Here is a 25,415-nt window from a genome sequence, read left to right as displayed (position 1 = left end):
GGGTCCCAAAAACTGACCACAAATTCTGTTGGAGAGAGAGACTCCCCCCCCCCAAATTAAAGTATGGTATTAATGCTCAAAGTGAAGGATTTTTTTTCTTTCGAGAACTAGATATTTTCGAGATAAGGAAGATAACTATACTTCGAAATTCATAGTTTAAAGAAGCAATGGATATTGGCAGTGAATGTTTTTTTCTCGATTTACCAAAATAAGTATGATTCAAATGTTATTTATTGTTTTATACAGCAAATTCCTCTGAGAGTTCAACCCATATTGCCAGTGTTATTACAAGAGTCAGAAGAGACATCAAATGTTTCCTCTCCTACCCCTAGTAATCGTCCAAGCAGGTAAATGATTTTAAATATTCTAAAATTGTTGTGATCTAAGTGGAAAGTGAATTTTGTCAAAATAGAATGCACATGTGCTTTTTTTAAAATATGCATCACTATTCATAATGATTGAGCTTTGCTAATTGAAGCATTATAATATATTGCTAATATTTTGTATTTTAAACAATTATATTGACATTGCAATCACTCATAATTTTATTTTATTCTAGTGCCTTCTCGGTGCTTCTATTATTATTATTTTGCAATGCACTTTTTAATTTACACTCTAGCAAGTCACATAAAAGCAATGAAGAAAATTTTGTAGCTTTCTTGAATTTATATTTTTTACTCCATTCTATAATTAATAAAATATTTTTCTTATTAGCCCTGGATCCAGTGGTGGTAAAATGAAAAGTAGCAGGAAAGGTCTTCTACATGCATCAGTGAAATCGAAAGAAGTAGTTGATAATGTATGTTTTTCTCATTTAAGTATATGTATAAATAAATTTCTACTCATTAGAATGTAAACTGTATTAATCTTTAACAATCATGTTTTACTTTTCAAAAATGATAGTTTTTTTAATTATTCAGTTATACAATTTAACATGAATCTGTGATGACTTTGCTATCAATTACCTATAACTGATTGTAATAAATGTAATTAGAAAAGTATAAAAGTAATTTATGGTTCTCTTGCCAAAATATTTCTTGATTTTGCTGCATTGTAGAAAATTATGATTTTTTACATTATGTGTTTTGTGTTTAGGCTAGAGAATATGAACTACCAGATGTTCCACTTCCTGTGAAAACTTTGCCAGTTATATCTTTTGATTTAAAACCTAGGCAGAGCATTAGGAATTCGCAGGAAGCAAAGGAGACTTGCAATGAGAATGAGTTATCATTCACATTCTCCGATCCAATTGAATATTCTGCTCCAGCAGCACTTTTACAGCCAGAAAAATCTGTGGTAAATATTTTTAAGAAATGCATTCCCATGCATACTATTATGTTGGGGGGGAAGTCTTATACTTTATATATAATTTTCTTATAACATTATCTAACAATCTGCTTATACACCCTAAAGATTCAAAATCAGATACTTTTTTGCATATGATTTTTGATGTGACAAAATTTTCCCTGTATCTTGGATTTTGTATATCTTGCTTGTGTTAGTTTGATTTTCTTAAATTGAATAACTAATTTGGAGAAGTGTGCATATATAACACTTTTCAACTTTCAACATTTGGGGAAAACTTGGTACAAAGAATAGATAGGGATTTTTCCCTTTGAATTTGAATATCAAAATACTTTTAGTGCATATTTGCTATTTGTTGAACTTGGACATTGGTGACAGTGTATAAAATTGTCTGATTTGCATTGCTTGAAAATGATTGAGGCCATACATTTAGTTGGAATGACAAAACGGGAAGTGCTGGATAAACTGTATTTTGCTGTGTTCATTATCCAACTTTTTGAGTTGATATTACCACATTTGTTTCGGTGATGAATTGAACATAAGAAATGAAGTCGCATACACACAGGACAAACATTTTCAGTTAAAATTTGGGTTTTATTTCCTCATTTTTAAATATTTATTTAAGGCATCTACTACATTTAAAGCTTCATTTTAGAAGAAAACAATTTTTTTCCCCAAAAATTCCAGAAAAGCATTGCACAAAATTAAAAAAAGTTTAAATAATTCTTTTTATTTGATATATCCCACAATCGCTAAAAAATTCCCCCTTTGCCAATTTTTCCTAGTTACCATCAGATGGTTAATCTATTTACAGCCACATGCCAGTGTCATTGAAGGACTAGTATTTTTACGTTGTAAAAATTCAATATCACTGCTGATTGGTTGAAGAATCTGAATTTCAGGGTTTTTTACCAATCAGCAATGATGATCCATTTTTATGGCACAAAAATGCTTGCCCTATGAGCTCTGGTTAGAGGTGGGAACTGAAAAAACCAGTCTGAAGCTGGATCGGAATAGCAAGGAAAAAATTTATTTTTTATCAAAATTTATGAAATATGCCTTAAAATTTTGAAAATATGCTCCTATCACGTAAAAACCCATACAATACTTTTTAGATTTTGATACCAAACCCACATCATCACTAGCTAAATCTACTGCAGAAAAAACCATTTCATTCATAGAATTTTTGCGATCGTGTTTTGAATATTACATGAATTTTGTTTAAAATTTGACATAAAAATGACTTTTCCATAGAAACAAAGTATGTAACATAAATACACCTTTGTATTGTGCAAATATAACAATAGACAAAATGCCCATCGAGACACTTTCTATCTTAAAATGTTATTAAAGTTCATTCCCCAAAACCATTTTATGAAAAAGTGACGAGAAAGGTAGTTGGGTACCTTAATATTTTAATTTCTTTATTAGAAATAATTTTTAATGAAAATGCTCTGATAATAAAAAAAAATTACCAAGTTCTTGCTTCAAGAAAAATTTTCAAATTAAAAGAAATATATTTAAACAAAAAAATATATTTTTAAAATAGTAATTTATATTTCTAATTTTTGATCACATTTAAAGGATCCCTTATGCAAACATCTCTGGCTTTGCTATAAGTGTGTCAATTTTATTTTCAGTGTGATTAAAATCTTCTCAGTTTGATTGGTTTTTTTTTAAATGGTGAAGAAACACATTCGCACATATGCCATTTAATTTTTTCTGTTAATCAAAATATAAATTGAACTTTTTTATTTTAGACACGTTAACCCATTTGCATCCAGATGCAAAACATTTCACAAATTTTTATCTCCTTATCATGACTATTATGTCTCCTTATCACCAAGAGCAGAATAGTCTGTAAAATGGTTATTGTTCCTTATTGCTGAAAGCAAAATAACTCCTGATAATGGTGGCTTTGTGCTAAATGTGAATCAATACGTGACTGTTTCTGGAGGTAAAGAAAACTACTTGGAGTTTATATAATTCAACTGAGTTCTAACGATTGAAACAAATTTGTATTCTGCAGTTTTGCCTTTTTCTTCAATGTTGCCAAGGTCAGTATATTTACTGCTGTATAAAAATCAATTCCGTTATCTGTGAATGATGATATGGGCTAATTGTGAGAACACATAGGGTTTATGAAGCTAGTAAGATATTTAGAGCTGTGGGTCAAAATGGGTTAATAAAGTAGTGTTTAACCTTGAGAGCTATCTTTGATATATTTCTTACAAAACCTTAAAAAATGAACATCGTGTATAATCAAATTCAATTCTTATCTTATAATTCTGGTTTCTGAATTTTGTCCTTCATGCACCAACCTCTGAGTTGTACAGGTCTCTAGTCTCATTTGGTTTGGGCACAAGTGCACTTGTCTAGCCTAGCCATTAAAAATCTGTTACAGGTTTGACCTGAAAATTCATTAATGTGAGTGAATAAAAATTACAGCTGTGTAATTAAATGTTTTTAAAGGCTTGTCTTTTGATATTTTTACTAGAATTGCATCATTTATAAAACCTTTTAATTATTTAATTGGAGGTTTTGCTTATTTAACTGTTAATTATGTTAAATCAAGACTTTGTACTCTTAATGAAATTTAAGATATAATTTATATTTTCCTGCTATTCATCTTTTTTTTTAATCTTATTTATTTATCGCTTATTTCTTGTTTTTTCTTTATATTTACAGAGCAGAACTTTTAAATTTAGTTCTCCTCTTGTTGTAACTTCAAACTCAACTCCTTCATCACCTGAAAAGAAAAACTCTGAAGCCAGCAGCAGTGATGTTTCCATAAAGACTGGCTCTGTTGAAGCTGCACTAAAGCAGATGAGAGAAAACGCTGCCAAATCCAATAAGCAGGACATTTTCTGCAATCCTCCTTTTTCTGTCACCACTAAAGATAACTTGGACAGATCTGCCAAAATCAAAGAAATTGAAAAAGAATCTACCATAAGTGATGCAAGTGGTGAGATTCACATAAGTTTTTATTCTTTTAACGTCTGCCCATTATAAAATAAATCTTTGAAATCAATTTATTAGAAATTGGAGAAGGAAAATGTAAAAGTTTTAAATTTCTCAGCCACCTTGTTGGGCATTCTTCCTGTTGTGGCCTGGTATTTGTAAGGTTTTTTTTAGGATTTTTATAATTTTTCATTAATATGCCTCCTGGTAGTCTAGTGGTTAGGGAACTAGCTTCTGACTGCGCAGGTCTGGGTTCGAATCCCGGTTCGGGCATGGATGTCTACTAACACTAACAAATTCCCTGGACAGATCGTAAGGATCTCTTGGGAATGCGTGCTGATCACAACTATTAATTAATAAAAAATTTTGCAAGATATACAGTCAACGCTCGTTTTTACAAACTCATACAAACTTGATATAGTTCTGAAACCACTAGTTTATCCAATAATGCAGAAAAATAGAGAAATATATACACACACACATTGTCAATACATCTTCAATTTACGGTCACCCTCACTAACAATCAAACCCTCCCTCCTGACGTGTTTGCAAAATATCTATACATTAGTGATTGGCTCTTAAGACACGCAGAATGTCCAAATTGAAGGTTATTTACTTTACTGCTACAGTTAACTTTGAAGTGGTTGGAAGAATAGAATAACAGGAAAAAAGCGGGAGAAAAATGAAGTTTGTTTAAAATGCAGTTAATAGAATGAGAGTTTGGGAAATAGAACAGATTTTAATATTAGCTCTGCTGTTCAGATCAGAGGACCAGTTCGTAAAAATAGAGTTAGTAAATTGAAGATTCGTAAAAATCGAGAGTAGACTGTGTGATTATAAATGATGTGGCATTTAGAGAGCATAAAGGTAATATAACTTATTGTAAATGAAATAGAAAATTTGGAACATCCTTCAGAACACAAATAATATTGCAATTAATGAGTCTGCCTTGATGAGTACAGAAATTTAAAGGGTTTATAAAGTGATTTATGCAAATTTATTTGAGGGTTTAAAAATCTCTTTTTGTATCAATGTTTGAAGAAGTTACTGCAAACTTCTAACTAGTGATTCTCAACCTTTCATGATGTTGAAAATTTGAATTACAGGAATTGAACTTATTGAATTGTGCTAATTTTTTCAGAAACTAAATATGAAAGACTTTTCTTTTGTCAGGTTTTGGTGATAGATTCAAACCTCAGGAAGGTAGTTGGTCATGTTCCACTTGTTTTGTTCAAAATTCAGAAAACAATAAAGCATGCATTGCTTGTGAAACTCCAAAATCTGTTATGACAGAAAAATCATTTTCAACCGAATCTGTTCCTGCAAAATCAACTGGTAATGTGTTACTTTCATGTCTTAGTTAATATATATACGGGGTGATTATAAAAAAACTATCCCGATATATGGGCCCCTAACTATCATATCGCCGCTGTGGTGGTCGAGTGGTTATAGTGACGGACTCGCGATGCGAGGATCCGGGTTCGAACCCCACAGTGGTGGTCGGCGGAAGTTGGTTTTCTGTGGTTCCCAACTTCAAGGCGCAAATGCGAGCCGATCTCCCCGTTAAAAAGTCTCGCCACAGAGAGCAACAGTCCTACAACGATAAATCATTCAATCATAACACTTCACTCATAGTTAGAAAAACTGGTGGCAGCACTACACGTACACGCACATTCCCGCATGTACCGATTCGTTGGGGGGTTCCGGGGGGGGGGTGCATGTGTGGTGTAGTAGTAGTAGGTAGGGCCTCCAAAAAATGGCCCAGGAATCCATGATGTTCTTAAGTCAGCCACCTCGTTGGGCAATTTGCCTGTTGTGGCGTTGTATTTGTATATACCATTCACAGAAACTGAATGAAATTTTGGCATAAGGTATTTTGAGGTATGCGCTCAAGAATGGTATGGAAAACAATAGTGTCACTCTAACAGTTACGGTTGCAGTGAGAAAATGTCGAAAATATCAAATGGCAACACCAAGTTTTTTGTATTCGAATGCGATCTCCATACTGAAAAACACTAAATAGCGTTGGAATAGCACTTGTAGCACGAAAATCCCCGGAGCTAGGCAAGGAAAAAGTAAAAAGGACTTTGCAGTGCACCAGAGCATTAATGTTCGTTTCATTCGTCACACCGTTTCTTCGGCTGAGATCCCAGCCTGATTAGTCCTCCACAAGGTCATGTGGAAAATTTGTGAAACACAATACAAATACAAATACAAATACAACACCACAACAGGCAAAATGCCCAACGAGGTGGCTGATAAAAAGATGCCCATAAAAATATGGTTGCAGCATAAAAAAAATGCTTTATTTTATGCTGCTTCTCTGTCCTTATTGGTTGTCCTCACTTTTAGCCTATCTACTGCCGGTGATTTTCATGCTACAGTTGCCGTTCGAACGCTATTTAGGTTTTTTCACAATGGAGATCACATTCCAATACAAAAAACTTGGTGTTGCCATTTGATATTTTTGAAATTTTCTCACTGTAACCGTAACTGTTAGTGACACTGTTGTTTTCCATATCATTCTTGAGCGCATACATCAAAATACCTTATGCCAAAATTTCATTCAGTTTCTGTGAATGGTATGATAGTTAGGGGCCCATATGTCGGAATAGTTTTTTTATAATCACCCTGTATATATATATATATAAATAAACTTTTTTTTTTTTATTAAAAGAATATTTAGACAAAATTCTTCCACGCTCAATGAACATAATTATATGTATTCAAAAAATAATGTGTGGGTTTTTTTCATTGTATGGACTGTACATGATTATTTGTTTGGTTGCTTATTAACAAATGTTTTTGAGGCCACTTTGAAGTTTGCTACGAGCGTTCAATAGGCTAATATTTATAGTAAATTAAATTAATTTTGTTGAGTTTGTATCCAGTTATTTCTTACAAACTTGTGTCATGACTCAATGGTAAAAAAGAAAATATCACAAGATTCAATCTACTTTTGTTCAATGAAAGTTTTCTACAAATTTGAATCATAAAACATAACTGTACAAAGAAATATTGGCTATCTTAAGGTACACAGAAAACTTGTCTATTTCAGTTACATGATGTTGGGGAGAGAAGACCAAGCTAGTGAAAAAAAAAGTGATTAATTCATGACCAAGCAAACTATTGTGAAACAGTGTTTATCCTATCAAATGCTCACCTATTTCCCAAGCAAATCTATCACTGGGATGTGGGAGGCTTCTGCGATGTACCTGTTTTTGATCCCAATTCAGCAACCTTCAGTTTGGCATGAATTCGATTTATAGACCAATGCTCTGAAGGGAACCCGTTCTGAAGCTGAGTGACTATACATGCTCTAATACCAACATCATCCAAATTAAATAGTGTGGTTAGAATATCTATTGATATTTAAACATAATAAATATTTATATTTTACCAGATTAATTACTGGAAATATTTCAAATTCAGTCCAATGCTTTTATTTTCCTGTTCATTCAAGAATATTTAGTTTAAAGCATTGTATTGGCTCACACTTTATTTTTTCTTTAATTTATTTCAGGGTGTTTTGGCAAGCCATCCCAACCTTCAGACTTACTTGAGAAATTTCAACCTGAACCCGGAAATTGGGAGTGTTCAGCTTGCTTGGTCAGCAACAAGAAAGGCGAGGCAAAATGTGTTGCTTGTGAGACACCTAATCCAGAGAGCAGCCAGAAAAAAACACCCGATGGTAAGCATGGTTGATATTTTTCATCATGATTGTAATGTAAACATGATTGAGTATATTCAGTCTCATTCAAACCTTTATTATAAATATTTAAGTTACAGTGCATGCCACTTAATGTGTTGGGACTTTGGGTTTCTGATAACAACAATCCGATCTGAAAAATCTTGGTTTTAGTACGATGACCACATGTTTCATATGGTTGAATGGAACGTATGGAAACCGGACAATATCAACAGGTTTTAAAATGTTAAATTTTGCATTTTTTTCAATTATTCTAAAAGAGGATTTTTTATTCCTTTTAAGCTCAAAACTTTCCTTTTTTTTATTCAGAAATTATGAGGAGTTAGAATGGAACTGTCTATTGTGTATTACGAAATATACTTTTTGTAATGAACGGCATGTTCTGTAAATTCCCTTGTAAAATTTTTCTAGCCGAGGAACTGTAAATGTAGTCAGTTGAAAGAAACTTGCCATGAATTGAAGAAAAAGATTTGTTTTATCTTGCACATGCCTTCACTATATGAAACCATTTCAACAGCAGCACTACATGTACATGGATCATAACTGCTTATTATCATCAGAAAGCATTTTAACAGACTACTATGCTCATCATCCATTGATGATGATAGCAATCAAGGGTTGAATTCCTACTTCTATGTTCATGGTACCCCTAATCTTAAGGCATGCAGCAGTATATCCTAAACTAGACACCAGTTTTTAATAACTGTCTCATTTGCTACTTCCTATATACTTTCATCCTGCTATGTCTCATGACATACTGGGGCGGTCTCGTAGCAGTAATCTAGATTATGTGTTAAAGAATAATGTGCTAGAAACTCATTTGTCATATTTAGCTGGATTTTCTTTGAAAGAAATTTACTCATTCTACTCAAAACTCACATCGTTGCCACAGCTAGTTATCTGCCCAATTAATTTCTCCTTTTTCCTTTTTTGGAAGTTTGAAGCTAATAAAATATATTTTTTGACTAAAATTTTTTTATGAATGTATTGAAACTTAGTTCATGTTTTTTGCAGTTTTTCAAAATTATCAAAAAAAAACCAAATTTAATAATTGAAGTAATTAATAATTAGTTTTCTAAATTATGCCAAACTTATCAACAGTTGTTTGAAATAAATTCAGTTTGAAGTCATTCCATGATTATTTATAAACAGTACAAATAATATCAGGCAATGTTACATCTGACATAATGGAACCTTGGGCATAAATTGGTTATCTCATTTATGCCTTACATTTTACTTTTGGAACAGTTGTGAAATGCAATTAAATTATATCTTTCCATCCAAAACCATCAAAATCATATTTATTCAGATGGTTAGGGGGGGGGCCTGCTTTCTTAGGATAAATGATATCATAATATGCATAAAGTTAGCCAATGCTACCAATATGGAGTTCTAGAAAGTTGCAATTTTGCAAAAAAATTGCAGTTATGAAATTTCAACCTCCGGCATAAATGAGTTAGAATGTTTTTTGTTTATGCCAAACAAATTGCTTACACTTTCAATTTATAGACACCATTACTGCAGTATGAATATACAACAGGCCTGCAATGGTACACTTATTCAATCATTACACTTTTTTGATAGAAATATAGATGGCAGCACTACACATAACAAGCATTACACGTAACAAACTTAGAGCTAAGTTCACAATATACACACACACATTCGGACGTGCACCAATTCATCTGAAAATCCACAGAGGAATGTGGATGAGGGGCATGTGTGGTTTAGTAGTAATATGAATACAAACGATACCCTTTTTTTTTTTAGTATTGGCGAACATGCTAATATGTCATCATTTATGGGGACAATTTTGGTGAATGTGCGATATTTCTCTTTCTCTCCAAAAAGTGCATAAAATGTTATCTGCTTTGTATAACCTGTTGTCTTTTGTTTCCTAGATGTAGCAGTTATCAACAAAAATGATAAAGAGAAAGATAACACAAAAAAGGTAGATATATAGATATATTATTTTCTCTCTATGGTGAATTTTAATGTGTAATAAAAATTTAATTTTATAAATCAAGTTCATATTTATGTTCTGTAATTATAAACAAAGTGAAGAATCTAAGTGTGAACTAAAACATTATTGCACAGTATAATTATTTTTTATGCAGTGAAACCTCTCTCAGGACGGGCGAATTTTCATTCTGCAGTAAACAGGTCCTTTTGACAAGTGGCCATTCAATAGAAGTGAATTAATGTATAATGTGAAAAATTCCAGATTAGGCCGGTATTGCACAATAAAGGTTTCATAAAATTTTGTTTATAAAACTTGAAAAATTCAACCAATAAAGCTATCGGTTGCATTTTCTCGAATGTAACAGATAACCTTAGATTAAATTTATTACAGTTTTATAAATGAACTTTTACAAAACTTTTGTAGTGTAATCCTGGCCTTAGATAAAATTAAATCAAAGAGATTTCATTGTATTATTGCTGAAAAGAAGGCTTTCTTTTTGAATTGTACTTTGATTCCCCCCCCCCCTTTTATTCATTAGAATCTGTACAGTCAACCCTCGGTTTGCAAACTTACTTTGTTTCAGAAGGTTGTTCATAAACTGAATTGGTCACAAACCTAAATAATTTTTCCCATAGGAATCTGTAAAATAAATTAATCTGTGTCCGGGGCTCAGTTTTTCAGTTTAGTTTTTCTATGTCAGATATTATTACTTCGTTTTTCAGAGTTCCAGAATTTCTAGTGTGAACTTTTACAATAGCTTTTGTGCATAACCAATGGTTATCATTAAACCAATACTATCATTAACCAATTACTGGAAAAAATTACCATAACTTGAAAAAATGAAATGAGAACAATGTCAGAGCAATGTCTGGTTTCATGAATATGCATCATCTATAATCTCAGTGTAAAACCCCCTCAAAATATCCATTTGCAACACTATTTGGCCACTAATAACTTCCAAACCAAATTGATGATTCTGAAAGACACTTGCTGCTAGTCTTTGTAAATAAGAACTATTCAATGTAAGATGATGAAATAATGTTTCCAGAAGTTACTGACTATTAGTTCTATGTCAGATATTATTACAAAAATCTTTAAAAAAAGTTCCTCTCTTTAGAGCTTCATAGAGTTTGAAACGACCTGCTGATCCATGGGCTGAATAAGAGGATTAGTATTTTATGATGGAAAATTTATACTGTGATTAAATATGTCTTCAACCAGACTGTCCAAAAAAATAAATTTGTAGTCTCAGACTTCTGAAATATGTTTCTTTCAGGATTTAAACCATTTTGCATGTTCATAAACTGAATTTTTTTTTCTTGTTGGTGAACTGAAATGTTTGCAAACAGAGATGCTCATAAACCAAAGGTTGACTGTATATAACTGAATTAAAAATGAAATTTCTCATCTTGTAGGATCAGTTATTTGGAACCAGAAGATTCACACAAAATAACGTTGGAACTTGGGAATGTGACACATGTTTAGTTCAAAATTCACTGGAAAAGTCCAAGTGCATTGCATGTGAAACTCTGAGACCATCTAAAGAGGGAGATGAGGGTAAGATATTATTATAAAAGTTGAGACTTGTATATAAAAGATGCGAGATTAAAATATTGTGGCATACTAGAGCATGGATTTATGAACTGTGACCTACTGTCCGAGGCTCATTTGAGAATTTTAACCAGCCAGCATTAGCAATTATAAATATATTCTACTACTTTAGAATCTTTTATAGCATGGGGAGTTAGTGAACTCCCATATAATATGTGTGAATTAATAATTATGCAGAAGAGACCTCTAACCAATCAAAATGAATGTGTGATCAAAGATCGGTGAGTATGGTGATTTGATCAGTATTTTTCATTCATATTTGGCCTTCAAAGAAATGATTTAGCTTTTATACAACCCCCCGAAAGTCATCCTGAGCAAAATATGGCCAACAAGCTGGAAAACTTTTGAATTCATGCACTAGAAAAAGTCTTAAGTTTTTCAACAATAGCATTGGTGGCAAAATTTTCGATTTACCCAGAAGAATTCTGATTTTTTTTTAGCCTTATTGAAATCTTCTAGTCAGAATCTAGATTCTTCCAATATTTTGAGCCTTTTTGGAAAATCCTTAAATTGTGCTGTGCAAAAAGGAAAACTTCTCAGTCCTTGCATTCTTAGACTGGCCTTTAAAGAAAAATTTGGAAAATTGGATTCCACGGCAAATTACAGATTGTTGCTAAAAGTTAGCAGAGCTGCCGGTTATTAATAAAATCTCCAAAAACATCGCCAAAGGCAGGAATTGAAACCCTATTACAAATCACAGTGGATTGAAATAAATTCCACAAAAAATGTGTTTAACATGGCAAAAATTTGAAATGAATATTCATACTTATAGCCATAAAAATCAAAATACATTTATACATTGCCAAAGATATTTTAATGCTCGATTTCAGGGGAAATGTAAATTCCACTAGGCTTCATTGAAAACACAAAGAAAAATGGAAATCTTTGTAAAGAAATGTCTGGACGTCCCCAAAATCACAGCAAAATATAGGAATGTCCTGGGAAAACCATTTGTTTTTGTTTTGTACATTGACATGTACTAGCAGGTTACCTTAGGAATTCTTTGTAATCACCAACATGGACCATGTGATCCCATGGTGATTTGCTCCAAAGCAGAATGTGTGACGTACGTTGCAGAACAACCCATGCTGTTGCAGAACAATCTGGAAAAATTTTAAGAATAGTGTAGAAAAACGCTATTATGTATATGTGAATTTTTACCGCAGAATATTTTCAGTCAGCTGAAGGCTCGTTGCAGAACATCGCAAAACATTCTTTTTTGGGGGTGATTCAAATACTTATTGATGATATACAATAATAATATGTCTCTAATTGAAAATGAAATTTATCATCTTGTAGGATCAGCTATTTTGGAAGAATTCAGTTCATAAACATAAAATTGAAAAAAATATATCTGCTCACTTTATGCACCTGTCTTCCCCCCTCCCCCAAAAAAATCCTTAATTTCTCCCCTTTTGTTTGTATGACAAGTTTTTTTTGCCAGAGAAGAGTGTCGTCAGATTTACTAACTACAGATTTTCTAGATCTGTAAATTGGTACCTACACAATAGCATAGAAGTATCACCTGAAACTTGTATGTCATAGGACCAAAACAAATCAAATGGAAAGTTAATGAATAAGTGACTACAAGATTCATTGAAAGATTCGGGCCTGCCAACTCTCCCGATTTTTCATCCTTTTTCCCGCTCTCCGGATTTGTTAAAATTTCTCCGGATTTTGGCAGGAAATTAGATTTTGCACGAGCTTTCACGTTGCTGTGGCGTCAATGATTACCGTTGTCATTAGGGAAAACACTCATAGAGGACAGCCGTGGTAATTTTCATCGAGTAGCCTTAAAAAAAGGCTCTATGACCGCATTTAAGCAACTGGAAAAGACACGACTTCATTTTCGTAGCGTTTATCGGCAATCATTTATCCGAAATTCCTGTATAATCGTTATTGTATTCTATTAACAGCTGTGCAGTAAACACGTTTTTCCGTCGGCAGTTTTGTAATTTGAGTTTTTTTTTTAAATTGTTTCTTCCGCTATAATAAAGCTAAAATATAAAGCTTTTAAGAGTTCATATACCCAAGATAGAATCACTGATAGCATTCACGAAAGAAAACACATATTTTATGAACAGTATGTAGATGTGATTTCTCTATTCTGTACAAAAAGACTGACATGGAATTAATGCACACCCACATTTCAAAACCGTCACACTTCAAACAGATTTCACTGCATTTCCAAACAGTTGAAACAAAGCTATTGCTACTCTATCGCTACTGCTTAACCTTACATGCAACTTGTATGCATTCTTCTGTGGAATTTCTAATGAATTTGTACATGTCAGAATGTGTGTTCTGAGTGTATGTGTGGACGTATTTATGTTGTCAGAGTTGTGCTTAATTTGTGTTCTTGCTGGTGCTGCTACCAGTCTTCCATATTTTGCAATGGAAATAGTAAATGCTTGAATTTCCATGTTATATAGATATCATGTTGTGGGTCTCTCTGTGGAGAGACTTTTTCAAAAGGTAGACTATGTCACTACTGCATCAATTAACGGAAAGAGAGCCCTTTTACTACACCATAATGCACATTTTCATATTTCTCTAACAATCTAGAATAATCTCTGAGAACATGAGAAATGAAGGGCAATAAGTTGCAAGATCTGGTCTATATGGTAATTCAGATCTGTGGCTCTTTGTGAGCCTCTTTTGTGAGGCTTCAACAACCGAGAAAAAGTGAAAGCAGTTAAGGAGTTTTTTTTTTAAGAACGAGCTGTCATGAAAGTTGCCTTAGACCAGGGTTCTCAAACTTTTTCTATCAGCGGTGCCCCTTCCCTAATTACCACTCATGTGTGGCTTCCTAGAGCAGTTTAATAAAGAATTCTGCGAAAAACCTGTTAGTGCTGCTGCTCCACGGCATGCCTGACAAAGGTTGAAGGCACACAGTTTGAGAACCCCCTGCCTTAGACAGTATAACCATATAACTGCTATTTGAATAACATTTGTCTTTTTGTTGTAATTTCGTTTATTAAACAAAACTGTATGAAGTAAAAATATACTACGAAAAAACAGTAATGTGAAACTTTTTCAACTTTTCTCAGTTATACCGCATGTGTAAATTTTTTTCAACCAATTGTTGATGTTTTATTTCAAATTTATGTAGCTCTTTTAATAAATATATAGGTTTTCTCTGCATATTTTTATTCATAAATTTATTTTTATTTTTTGCTTAATTTTTCAGGAAAGTCAGCTAAATTTCCGAAATCAACCTCATCCCAATCAATAAGTGGATTTATGTTTGGATCTTTAGTCTCATCAGTTGCCACCACATCAGCAACAACAACTTTCAAATTTGGAATTCCTTCTGATTTTCAGAAGCAACCTGCAAGTTCCACCACACAAAGTATATTTGGCATGCCTGCATCAACAGCAGCTGTTTCGAATCCCATAAATGTTTCATTTAAGTTTGGTGTGCCTGCAGAACCACCAAAATGCACTGAAACTGGGACATCAGTAGATCAAAAGGTTCCAGAGGCTGTGACATCAAGTGCTTCTAACACCAGTGTTACTACTAAGCCTGTTCTTAAATTTGGTGGATCTGGTGGGGACTCGTCTAATCTCGATTCTTCTAGAGGTTTTGTGCTTGGATCGAGTTCACAAGCAGAATCGCAAAAATCAAGTTCTGAAAATAAAGCCATTCAGTCTGTGGAAGGCTCCAAGTCTATCCAAAAAGAAGACGCAGATTGTGTAATTATTCCCAGTACTGCCATAGAGACCTCTGGTTCTGCTTCAGTTACCGCATCTGCTGCATCATCTGCACCAGAGCCAATAAAATCAGACGTGTTTATGTTTGGTACAGGTACAACAACAACAACAGCAGCAGCTACAAGCAGCTTACCTGCACCCGGAGGCTTCAAGTTTCAGCCTCCTGCTTCAATGGCCACTTCAAATTTTGGGACACCTCCATTCGGAATCAAAGGGAGTGACCAGCAAACAACATCTTCAAAAGTGCCATCTTTCTCTTCTTCAGAGGGCTTCAAACCTAGTTCAGTTGTGCCTGTGAGCACAGCACCATCAACAACAGAAAGCACTGTATCTCCCTTTCATTCCAAGCCTAGTACGTCAGAAGATGCCCAGAAAACTGTTCAAGCAGCTTCTTCAGGCTTACAGAAACCAACTCAGCCGAATTTTTGTATCCCTGGTTCGACAACTAATGCTGAAACAAACAGAACTTCAACTATTTCACCTGGTAGTTTTGGCCTTTTCGGCTCGACGTCAAAGCAGCAACCTCCTTTTACTTTCAAACCTGGTGACTCTAGCTCTGTGACCAAAAATGTCAGCACCGTCTTTGGAGCGTCACAAGCAACTCAGGCTAACCCTGTCGCTGCAGGTTCTCCATTTACTTTTGGTGCAAGTTCTAATATTTTTTCCCAAGCTGGTGGACTAAAGACAGAAGTGAAAACATCCGTTCCAAATCAGGGTTTCTGCATAAGCTCTCCGTTACAGACTGCTGCATCATCATCAGGTCCTACAAGCTCAGTAGTGCAGCCATTTTCATTTAGTAGTACGAGTGCATCAATTGCACCTGTATCCAGTACTTCAGCATTCAGTGTCACTACTGCTGCTAGCAGTAGTAGTTCAGCAACTGTCAGTACAGCTGCAAGTTCAGATGCAAGTGCCCCAAAAATGTCAGATGTATTTAAATTCAGTGATTCTTCATCAACAGATGTAAAGGCGTTCAATGCTGGTAAATTTTCATTTGATACATAAAATAGTTTTTTTTTTAACTATTTTTCACAACTTCTAGTAAGAAAATTTTCAAATATTCCCGCACACTTTTTTCAAAATCAATGTGTGATTTTATAATTTAGTGAAAAAAATGCTGTTATAGGGTGGGAATTTTTTTTTCTCCTCTGATGAAATATTATGATGGAAATTTGATTATGGGGGAGGACCTTTCAGGTTATAAAAGTTTTATATCATTGTTCCTCAACCTTCGATCCGTGACGGTGGCACAGGTGGTGTGCAGACAATCTGGTAATGCAATTCTAACTGAATGAAAAACTATTCAATTGCTTCAAGTATGGTAATATCCTAATGTGTTCAAATAGAAAATTAGACCTTCATATTTTAGGGTTACCATATCTCATTGAGAAAAATACGGGAAATTGCGATTCTAAATACGAATAAAAATTACAATTTACAGCCAATTTTAAAGCTACTGCAAATTGAAGTAAACAAAAATTTATTTCAAGATACTTTGTGACTCATTCATCATGACTGGTGACTATATTTCATTAGGAAAAATATGGTAAACTTGGATTTCATTTTGCATATGATAAATACGGAACAGCACTCATGAAAAATATTCTTATATCTCTTAAATTTCGATCGTGATTGTAGAAATCCCGACTTTTGGGGAGGGTGAAAATATTCCCAAAGAATTTAGTTGGAGAAAAACGGTTGCTTTCATTTTTTATCCCTGAAATCACGTCACAAGTGCAATGTAAAAAATTTCAATCATTGTATCAAATCAAAAAAATTAATTTTTTGGGGGAAAAGAAATCAATCGGCGCTAATTTGGTCTTTCGACATCCAAAATTGGCTAGAAGTACCTATTGTACCTGCTTTGACCATACGTTCCGTAGGTCTTTATGTCTATTCCAGGGGCTTGATGACGATTTTTTGATGCCAAGATTCAATTTGGGAGTAGTAATTGCAGATAATTTTAACCTGGTCAGGGGTGCAAGAGCTGCGCCGAAACGGTTCTCTTGCTACATGGTGTGCCAAGGCGTCGAATCCCTGCGCATTTGTGCCAATTCTTGTTTGTGGTGGTACCGCTAATGCACTGTAGTGCGTCAAATACCCGAACTTTAGGAAAAAAGAAGCATGAAAATTTTGTTCACGGGACGGATAAGTTCCGAGACAAGGAAAAAGATATGGAGGGGGGAACTTCAATTTTTTTTTTCACTTCCTACCATCTACCACAATTGCATTTTCTCGTGACCTTGGAAAGTAATTCTACTACCTTGAAGTACAAAGTCCTGTATTGTTATTGGTATAACCCGTAGACTATCAAAGTCCCTGAATGGATATGCAGAATTTTCTGATTTTGGAGAGAGTTTTTTCAGCAGTGGGTTATATATTGAAAATAACGGTAATTTCGCTGCTACCAACCTGCGTTCAAAGACAGCATATTTATGGCGTAAATTTGCTTTATTTTCCACAAGATCGCACACGCGCCTTTGCGAAGAATCAAAATGGGGATTGGTTTAAATTACCAAAATTTTTCGGAGATCGTTGGGAAAAAACAGGATCTGTAAAAACTCCAGCTAAAATATCCATAGTTTTGTCATCTAGCCACTATGCGGTCATATGGTTATTGTCTGCGGTTGCCGATCGTGACAATTTCACATTATGGAAATCCGGATTTGGCAAACAGGGGCAGCTTGAGGAAAAGAACTCTACAAATGCAGAACCTATTTTTGGTGCTACTGACCATGGTTTTGTTTTGGTCGACAAACCTTTTTTCACTCTTTCAACTCCCTCCTAGAGCGGCCCCCAAAATGGTCACGCGCTCCACCCCTGTATTGGTGGGGAGGGGCATGCTCGTAACAATAGTCAAAGGGAGGAGTTTCTACTAGGAGCATTCTAATTTTACATAACTTCTGTTGTGAGATACCTATTATATATAAATGTCCTACCTTTCCAAAACATGTTGTTGGAGAGAATGAGATGTTTGCACTTTCTCTTGTTTTTTGCACCACTTCTCCTGTGTTACTAGGATGGTACATACTTCCTCACGTATTGCTGGGATGTTGCTTAACATAGCATCTCAAACAGAACTGTCAAATGTGTGGTGAATGGGTTGCACTGCAATGCAAAGAATTACACAAAGTGAAATCAGTTCAGCGTATAGATAGATATTGGGCAGACATATTCAAACTTTGTAACCTTGAAAGCAGCCCAAAGTTCAAAATTTTGCCAGTTTTGGTGAAGGTTTTTTTTAAAATTTCGCACATGGTAACGCAGACAGTAAAAGAGAGTTCAGTGTTAACAAAAGTCTGTTTGAACAGTGAAAAATCAGTCCATTCAATGGTTTAATGGAATAAGACACAAAATCTTATGTTCAAGGGCATGAAAAATTTGAAAAAAAATTGTTATTGAGATGCTGAACTCTCTTCTGAAAGCGACTTGTGATTCATATAGAAAATATTGTAACAGGCTTCAGGCTTAGAAAACAGGGGAAAAAACATTTTTAATCTACTAACATGCTATTATGTTGAAAAATGTTTAAGTAAATAAGGTATTTATATATTTTTCTTGTTGTCTGAATTTAGTCATTTCATTAAATTCTGTGAGAAGCTAACTTTTTTCACGGAAACCCTTATTATATTCTGCATGCACTTTTTTTGCTACATCAGGATGAAAAAGATTTTGGTGTTCAAGCAGCAAAAATTCTTGCTGCTTAGGTTTTCAGTATGCAGGGTGTTTAATTTTAAAAAAAAGTCTAATAATTTTTATTCATCATTTCAGTAATGCATGTTTTAGTAGTGACATAAGATACTTCAGAAAAAATTTAAATGGACTTTAATTTGTGAAGGAAATTTTTATTTAGAATTATTCATTCAACCATTTTTGGCAAAACATTTGGCATTTCACAGAAAAATTACTCCTTATATTGCAGATGTAGTTAGTTTTTTGTTCTGCTCCATTTTTAAAATTGCTGCTCCAAAATGGATGAAGGGCACTTGCACCCCTGCTTGGTTGATGATTAGTGACGTGGCGCTAATTGGCAATGGTTTGCACGATGCCATGTTTTTGAAAAGGGAAAAATTCCAACTTTTTCTTTTGTTAATGAAAAATCCCTACATGTTTTTCAAAAATCCCTTTTACATTCATTTTTGTACGGAATTTGGATTGTGCCTGAAAACTTCCCTACTTCTCATTCTCCAAAGTTGGCAGCTATGGGTTGTTTCCGTAAACTTTGCTTTAGGGGTCAAAAACACCATTTATTGCTTAAAAATTACCAATATGCTGGAAATGTACTGCTGTACCACTGATATCTTGGGCTGAAAAAAAACAAAAAACAATCTAAATCTCACTTGGGGGGGGGGGGGGGGGGCATTTGCTAAATTAAGAGAGGTTCTAATGCCTTTACTTCAGCACCTCACGCCACAGTGCATGAAATAAGGAAGACGGTTGTTTCTCCAGTGTGGTGTAGATGGTAGTATGCTTTGCTGATACATGATAGGGCCTGGGTTCTAGTCCCGGTGGAAATCAGATGACTTTTCTTTGGAGTTGACCTCGGCATAATATCCAAAATATATAGATTTCCCTAACTACTGCAAGTATTTCTCTCCCGTTTCTGTATATATAGAAATGATGTCTACTTTTTCTTCTACTTGCATCTATAAATCTTTAAAATTAGTTTATTTCAAATGATTTTTTTGCAGATTAGTTTTTCAACATGTTCATTTTATATTCCAGCCTTTCATAAAAATGCTGTGGATAATTCTTGGATTTTTCGCAAAGAAAATATTTTACTTTATTGAAAATAATTCAAATTGATATAATTTTTTTTTATATTTCTCTATTTAGTCGTACAAATATGGCCTAGTTAAAATTATCTCGGATTAGCAGGAATCCATTGTCCATTCGCAATGAAATATCTTCCTCTAGAATTTGAAAGGTAGAAAAAATTGCAGCTCTCTCTAATGTCTTTGATTTTACTGGTGATGATTGCAGCATAACCATCTACTATCGAAGGGTACAATAAATTAGTCCCCTTATGACATATAGTCCTCCAATCATGAGATGAGATTTGACTCCGTCATATCTCGTCAAGTCCGATTTTATTATTTATTTTTTTTAGGTAAAAGATAAAATTGAATGCACATTGAGAATATCTTGTCAGTGACCATGCTTTCACAATTGGCTTGCCCTTCTAGAAAATGATAAAATCGTCCGACTTCATGTGCCATAGCTAAGTCTCATCTCATGGTTGGAGGACTATACCTTCAGTGACTAAATAATCTATCAAAAAAAAAACTTCTTGTGCAAGTTTAGTTGTGTGGAATGATGGCTTTATTTTAATTTTTATACTAAAGTTTTGGTTTTGTATTTAGTTGAGATATGTTTATATTGTTTTTATTTATTGTTTTATGAAACTATATTGATGTTTCCTCTTTCTCAAAGTATTCAGTTTTAAAAGAGGAAATGATGAAAAATTAACAGGTTTTGCTCCTACGAATAAGATTGCTTTTGGCGCTGCCGCTCCCCCTCCTTTTAAATGTGAACCAACGAGCAGTTCTGGGATGAATACGTTGCCGTCAACTCCATTCCAGTTTGGGGCGCCTGCTTCAGCACAGTCAACAGGAGGCTTCATATTTGGTTCGAATGCAAAAGCAGAGCCTTCTCAGACATCGACTCAATTTTCTTTTGGCTCAGGTAGGACTTTTTTTTTAAATTATATATTGTATTTTAATATTTTTACTTTATATATTTATAACCTCATATCATATTTATACAAAAATTTGAAAATATCAAGGATTGATTTTTAAACTTCAGAATTGTAATTATGGAGCTTATTAAACATTTCCAAATTTATTTGTATGAAACTTTTTGCCTGTATTCCAATTCAAAAGGAACATTACAGCACATATGCTGTATTTACTAGAGTCTCTCTTTCCCTAGCTGAGGATATATTTGTTTTCTTCAATCTGGTGATGCCATACTAAGGATTAGTTACAAATTACAGATGTAATGGTTTGGTTTGCCGCTGTGGTGGTCGAGTGGTCATAGTGAAGGATTCGCATCGTGAGGATCCGAGTTCGAACCACACCTGCGCCACAGTGGCGGTCGGCTGAAGTTGGTTTTCTGTGGTTCTCAACTTCAAGGCACGAATGTGAGCCGATCTCCCAGTTAAAAAGTCTCGCCACAGAGAGCAACAGGCCTACAACGTTACAAATATTCAATCATTACACTTCACTCGCAATTTGAAGTATAGGTGGCAGCACTGAAATATCAGGCACAACACTAGCTAAACACTCAGACTGTTACGTGCACTCACTTTGTTCCAGACTCTGCCAAGAAGCTGGGCTGGAAGAGATCTCGGCAACGGGATAAGTCCGGTAGCAGAGCCTCTGGCATTCATGATTCATGAGATGTAATGGTTTGAACGTGGAAAAATTAAATCAGCAATAAACAAAACACCAGATATTGGATGGTTGGGAATATAGAACTGGCAAAAATCTGTGTTAGTGAATGACTTAAATTTTTATTTATATAGTTCTAAGAGATCGATCTGATTCAGACCATGCGTTTGAGACTGGTGCATTCATTTTATGTTGAGGCCGGGTTGGGTTTCTTCTGGAAGAAACTGAAAAAATGCCCATTAGTTACAGTTTAGTTTAAGTACACATAATTAATGCATCATGTTATTTTACCTGATTGGTTGTGAAATATCGAGTATGTTTTAAAACAATATTTTTTCAACATTTAATTATAAATATCTCGCCAAGATGTGCAATATTTAATTTTTCAATAAAGTACACATGAAAACAAATTATTTCAATTATATCTCAAAATGTTAATCTGAGTATAAAAAATATTATACAATTTAAAGTGTAATTAATACATGTTTGTAGAAAATAATTAGTTTCATATGTTCAGCGCATTTATCTAATTACTTGGAAATATATAACCATAAATATATAACCTATGTCGCATTTAACAAATATATAAAAGTATTTTAGGAATTATATCACATGTTGAGACACGATGTCTCCTTGTGCCTCTTCTCTACTCTGCAGTGAGTTCATGTAGAGTTTGTTGTTTGCCTCCTCAGTGAGTGCATCAGTTACAGCTTGGTCAAAATTTGGAGGGGCTCTGCTAAGCACATGGCGTTGTATGTCGGGTCTGAGCCCAGCAACAAAACGAGCCTGCAGTAACCTGTCATTGGCTGCTATGACCTCTGGAGAAATGGCGGCTGTGTTTTGGAAAACCCTGTTGCCAAGGTGTCTCACTCGAGTGGCAAAATCTTCAACTGATTCCTGTTCCTGCTGCACACAGGTTGCCAGGGTATGCAACTGGGTAGCCAGGGGCACTCGTTTCTCAAATCTCGAGACCAACTTCTGGGAAAACTCCGAAAAACTGGAAATTTGGTCATTTTGTGGGACGGAAAAAAAATATGCCTCGGCAGTTGCCGTCAATTTCAATTTAGCGATGGAAATTTTGTCATCTTCGGACCACCCGCTGAGTCGTGCAACTTCGTTTATTTTATACAAAAAATTTCTCACGCTGCCTGAACCTTCTCCCGAGAACGGTGGAATTAAATCCACAAAAGAAGCATTGAAATTTGCTGTGGGGGGGGTCTGATTGTGCGTGTAACCACGGGTCCTCGGCGTCTATTCATTACGGCTTTTTTTTTTTTTTTTTCAAGATGCAATTACAAATACTTTTAAATACACAATGAAATTTTACAACATGAAATATTTTGCGCCAGCCACCAATTATTAATTAATTATTTCCGATTAATTCAAGACTTCATTACGAATTTTCATGTCACATGGTTTCACAAGAGAAAAAAAAAACGTGGTCACATTAAAATTATATTTTACCGAACAAAAAAAAAATACTGATGGAATCGTGAATATTGCAATTATTTCGTTAAAATAAAATCATGAATTAAGAGACATTGCACAATAAGAAGTGGATGGATGCGGATTAGACAAGGATTGGTCATGGTACCAGTGTTACGAAGGACGGTTGTATCAATTAAAATTAGACATGAATAAAATAATTACATATAACTCCAGATTCATTTTCCTTCATTTAATTACAGTATCCATCTCACTGTTCAACAGATTAAAAATTACATGTTCATTTAATTATGCGAGGTGGCAAGTAGTGAAGAGGGAAGAGTCAGTAATTAACTTACCGCCGCCAGGCAGAGGGGTCCGCACATGTTGAAGTTTCTTGTCACTCTGTCTCTGTGTTACGGCTTCTTCCTGAAGGTCTCATTCTATCTCGCCAAACACCTTCTTGTGCGCCAACCGACACCCTCTTGTGTGCCAAAACAGCGTAGTGTTCCCACACAACAACTTGCAGTTACGGTTAAATTGAGCAGGGAAATTATCACAAATTATTTCCCTGTATCACATAAGATTGTGTATGATCGATGGGTTCCCTATACAATAGGACCAAACCTGCTGGGAGACATCAGATATAACAGCCAATTGAAATGCTTGACCCTATGATAGAAAATAGACAGTAATTTTCAAATAAAATGTAGGGAATTGTTACATGTATAGTATAGAAAAGAATAAGAAATAATAGCACCAATTAACTGGGAATTAGTCACTAAATTTAGTCAAATAAACATCATGCAAATCAACTCTACAGCAAAACTTCTTCCTAATGCTGTATGGCAAAGATAAAATTCCCACAGCAAAAAAAGAAAAACAGTTTCTGCCTTTACTGCCCGCTGTCTGAACTACACTCATTGCATCCTTGTAGATACTGTCAGTAAAAGTGGTCATATTACAAAGATATAAGCATTTGATTTAAGCTGTACTTTAAAGTACTGTCAGGATATAAAGGGATTAAAAAACAGCGAATGTATGTGTTGAGAGAGAGAAATCATGGGATTAAAAATCAAATTTTTAAAATGTTTGTGAGCTTTTTTTTCTTCCCTTCTATTTTTATACACAGGACCTACCAAATCTTCTGCTTTTGGAGGATTCCAGCCAAGTCAACCTGCAGTGACTGCTTCTTCGGTGCCTACTTTCAGCTTTGGAAGCAATGTAAACACTGCCACAACTACTGCTTCTATGTTCAATCCTCCCTCTGGAAGCAATGTGTTTACCTTTGGTGCAAAGAGTAACCAGCCACCAGGTTCTGCTTCTACTAATCCCACTCCATTATTTGGAGCGCCATCGGTACAGCAACAGCAACCATTGTTTGGTGGTAACACAGTTAGCGCTTCAGCTTTCGGTAGCATGCCTGCTCCAAGTTTTAGTGGTGTGGCTCCTGCTAAACCTGAAGGCAGTGGCGGTTTCAATTTTGGGGCACCACAGCCGCAAAAGCCTTTATTTGTTTTTGGAACGTCTACGGTAAGTTTTTTTTTTTTTTTTTTTTTTTTTTGCTGTTTCTAGTGAATGTATACAAATTTTTTTGGAGTCTCTATCTAAAACTACATGATAGATAACTCTATCATATAGTTTTTCAATCTTCAACATGTGCTTGTTGATTCTTTGCAAATCACTCATAATTAATAGATACTTGTTATATCAGACTTTGACTGTGTATAGGAGGGGGTGGTAGTGGTTTATGATGTTGAAACTAAAAGTTTTCCCTTCTGGTTTGAGCATATTTGACAGAATTTTTCTTTCTCAAATATTGTTTAAACCCCCTCTGGGGTGGCTTTTAAGATTAGCGATACTCATTCCTGCGAAATTTTAAGCAGAATATATGTAGCAGACTTCAGCCGCGAATTTTCAAATTTTGATAAATCTGTTGACATTTTGAAAAAATCAAATATAGTCCTCCAAGCATGAAATGACTTGGCTTCATCATGTCACGTTGCCTTGGACGGTTCTGCTTCTACTAATCCCACATTATTTGGAGCACCATCGATACAGCAACTGCTGTTTGGGTGGTAACACGGTTAGAGCAGGAATGCTACCAAAAGCTGTTTTACAGCTTTTGGTAGCATTTCTGCTCTAAGTTTTAAAATTTTTTAGAAATTTTCAAATTTTGATAAATCTGTTGACATTTAAAAAATCGGATATAGTCCTCCAAACATGAGATGAAACTTGACTTCGTCACGTCCTGTTGCCTCGGACGATTCTATTCTTTTCTAGAAGCAGGATATGCCAATTTGAGTCAGCTTCAATATATTCAATATAATTTTAT

The 25,415-nt window shown here is 34.5% G+C and overlaps 1 protein-coding gene across 2 annotated transcripts in view; it reads left to right on the top strand.

Annotated features, from left to right (window-relative positions):
* Positions 1-25,415, top strand: part of Nup153 (nucleoporin 153) — a 115,066-nt gene that overhangs the window by 72,520 nt on the left and 17,131 nt on the right. The window contains exons 10-20 of one of the 2 annotated variants that reach the window (XM_089242692.1): positions 247-347; positions 715-799; positions 1,096-1,296; positions 3,994-4,270; positions 5,440-5,601; positions 7,790-7,957; positions 9,877-9,926; positions 11,354-11,495; positions 14,740-16,245; positions 20,697-20,948; positions 24,213-24,613. In XM_089242692.1, the coding sequence (XP_089098818.1) occupies positions 247-347; positions 715-799; positions 1,096-1,296; positions 3,994-4,270; positions 5,440-5,601; positions 7,790-7,957; positions 9,877-9,926; positions 11,354-11,495; positions 14,740-16,245; positions 20,697-20,948; positions 24,213-24,613 (3,345 nt within the window). The remainder of the gene's footprint in view (positions 1-246; positions 348-714; positions 800-1,095; positions 1,297-3,993; positions 4,271-5,439; positions 5,602-7,789; positions 7,958-9,876; positions 9,927-11,353; positions 11,496-14,739; positions 16,246-20,696; positions 20,949-24,212; positions 24,614-25,415) is intronic. The other variant, XM_089242693.1, reaches the window with a different exon arrangement.

This window comes from Pholcus phalangioides, unplaced genomic scaffold (genome assembly GCF_987345545.1).
Source record: "Pholcus phalangioides strain wild (caught in Gottingen) unplaced genomic scaffold, Ppha-v1.0 ptg000015l_1, whole genome shotgun sequence".
Taxonomy (NCBI): domain Eukaryota; kingdom Metazoa; phylum Arthropoda; class Arachnida; order Araneae; family Pholcidae; genus Pholcus; species Pholcus phalangioides.
Note: the sequence above shows the minus strand (reverse complement) of the source record. Positions and strands in the feature narration are given on the sequence as shown.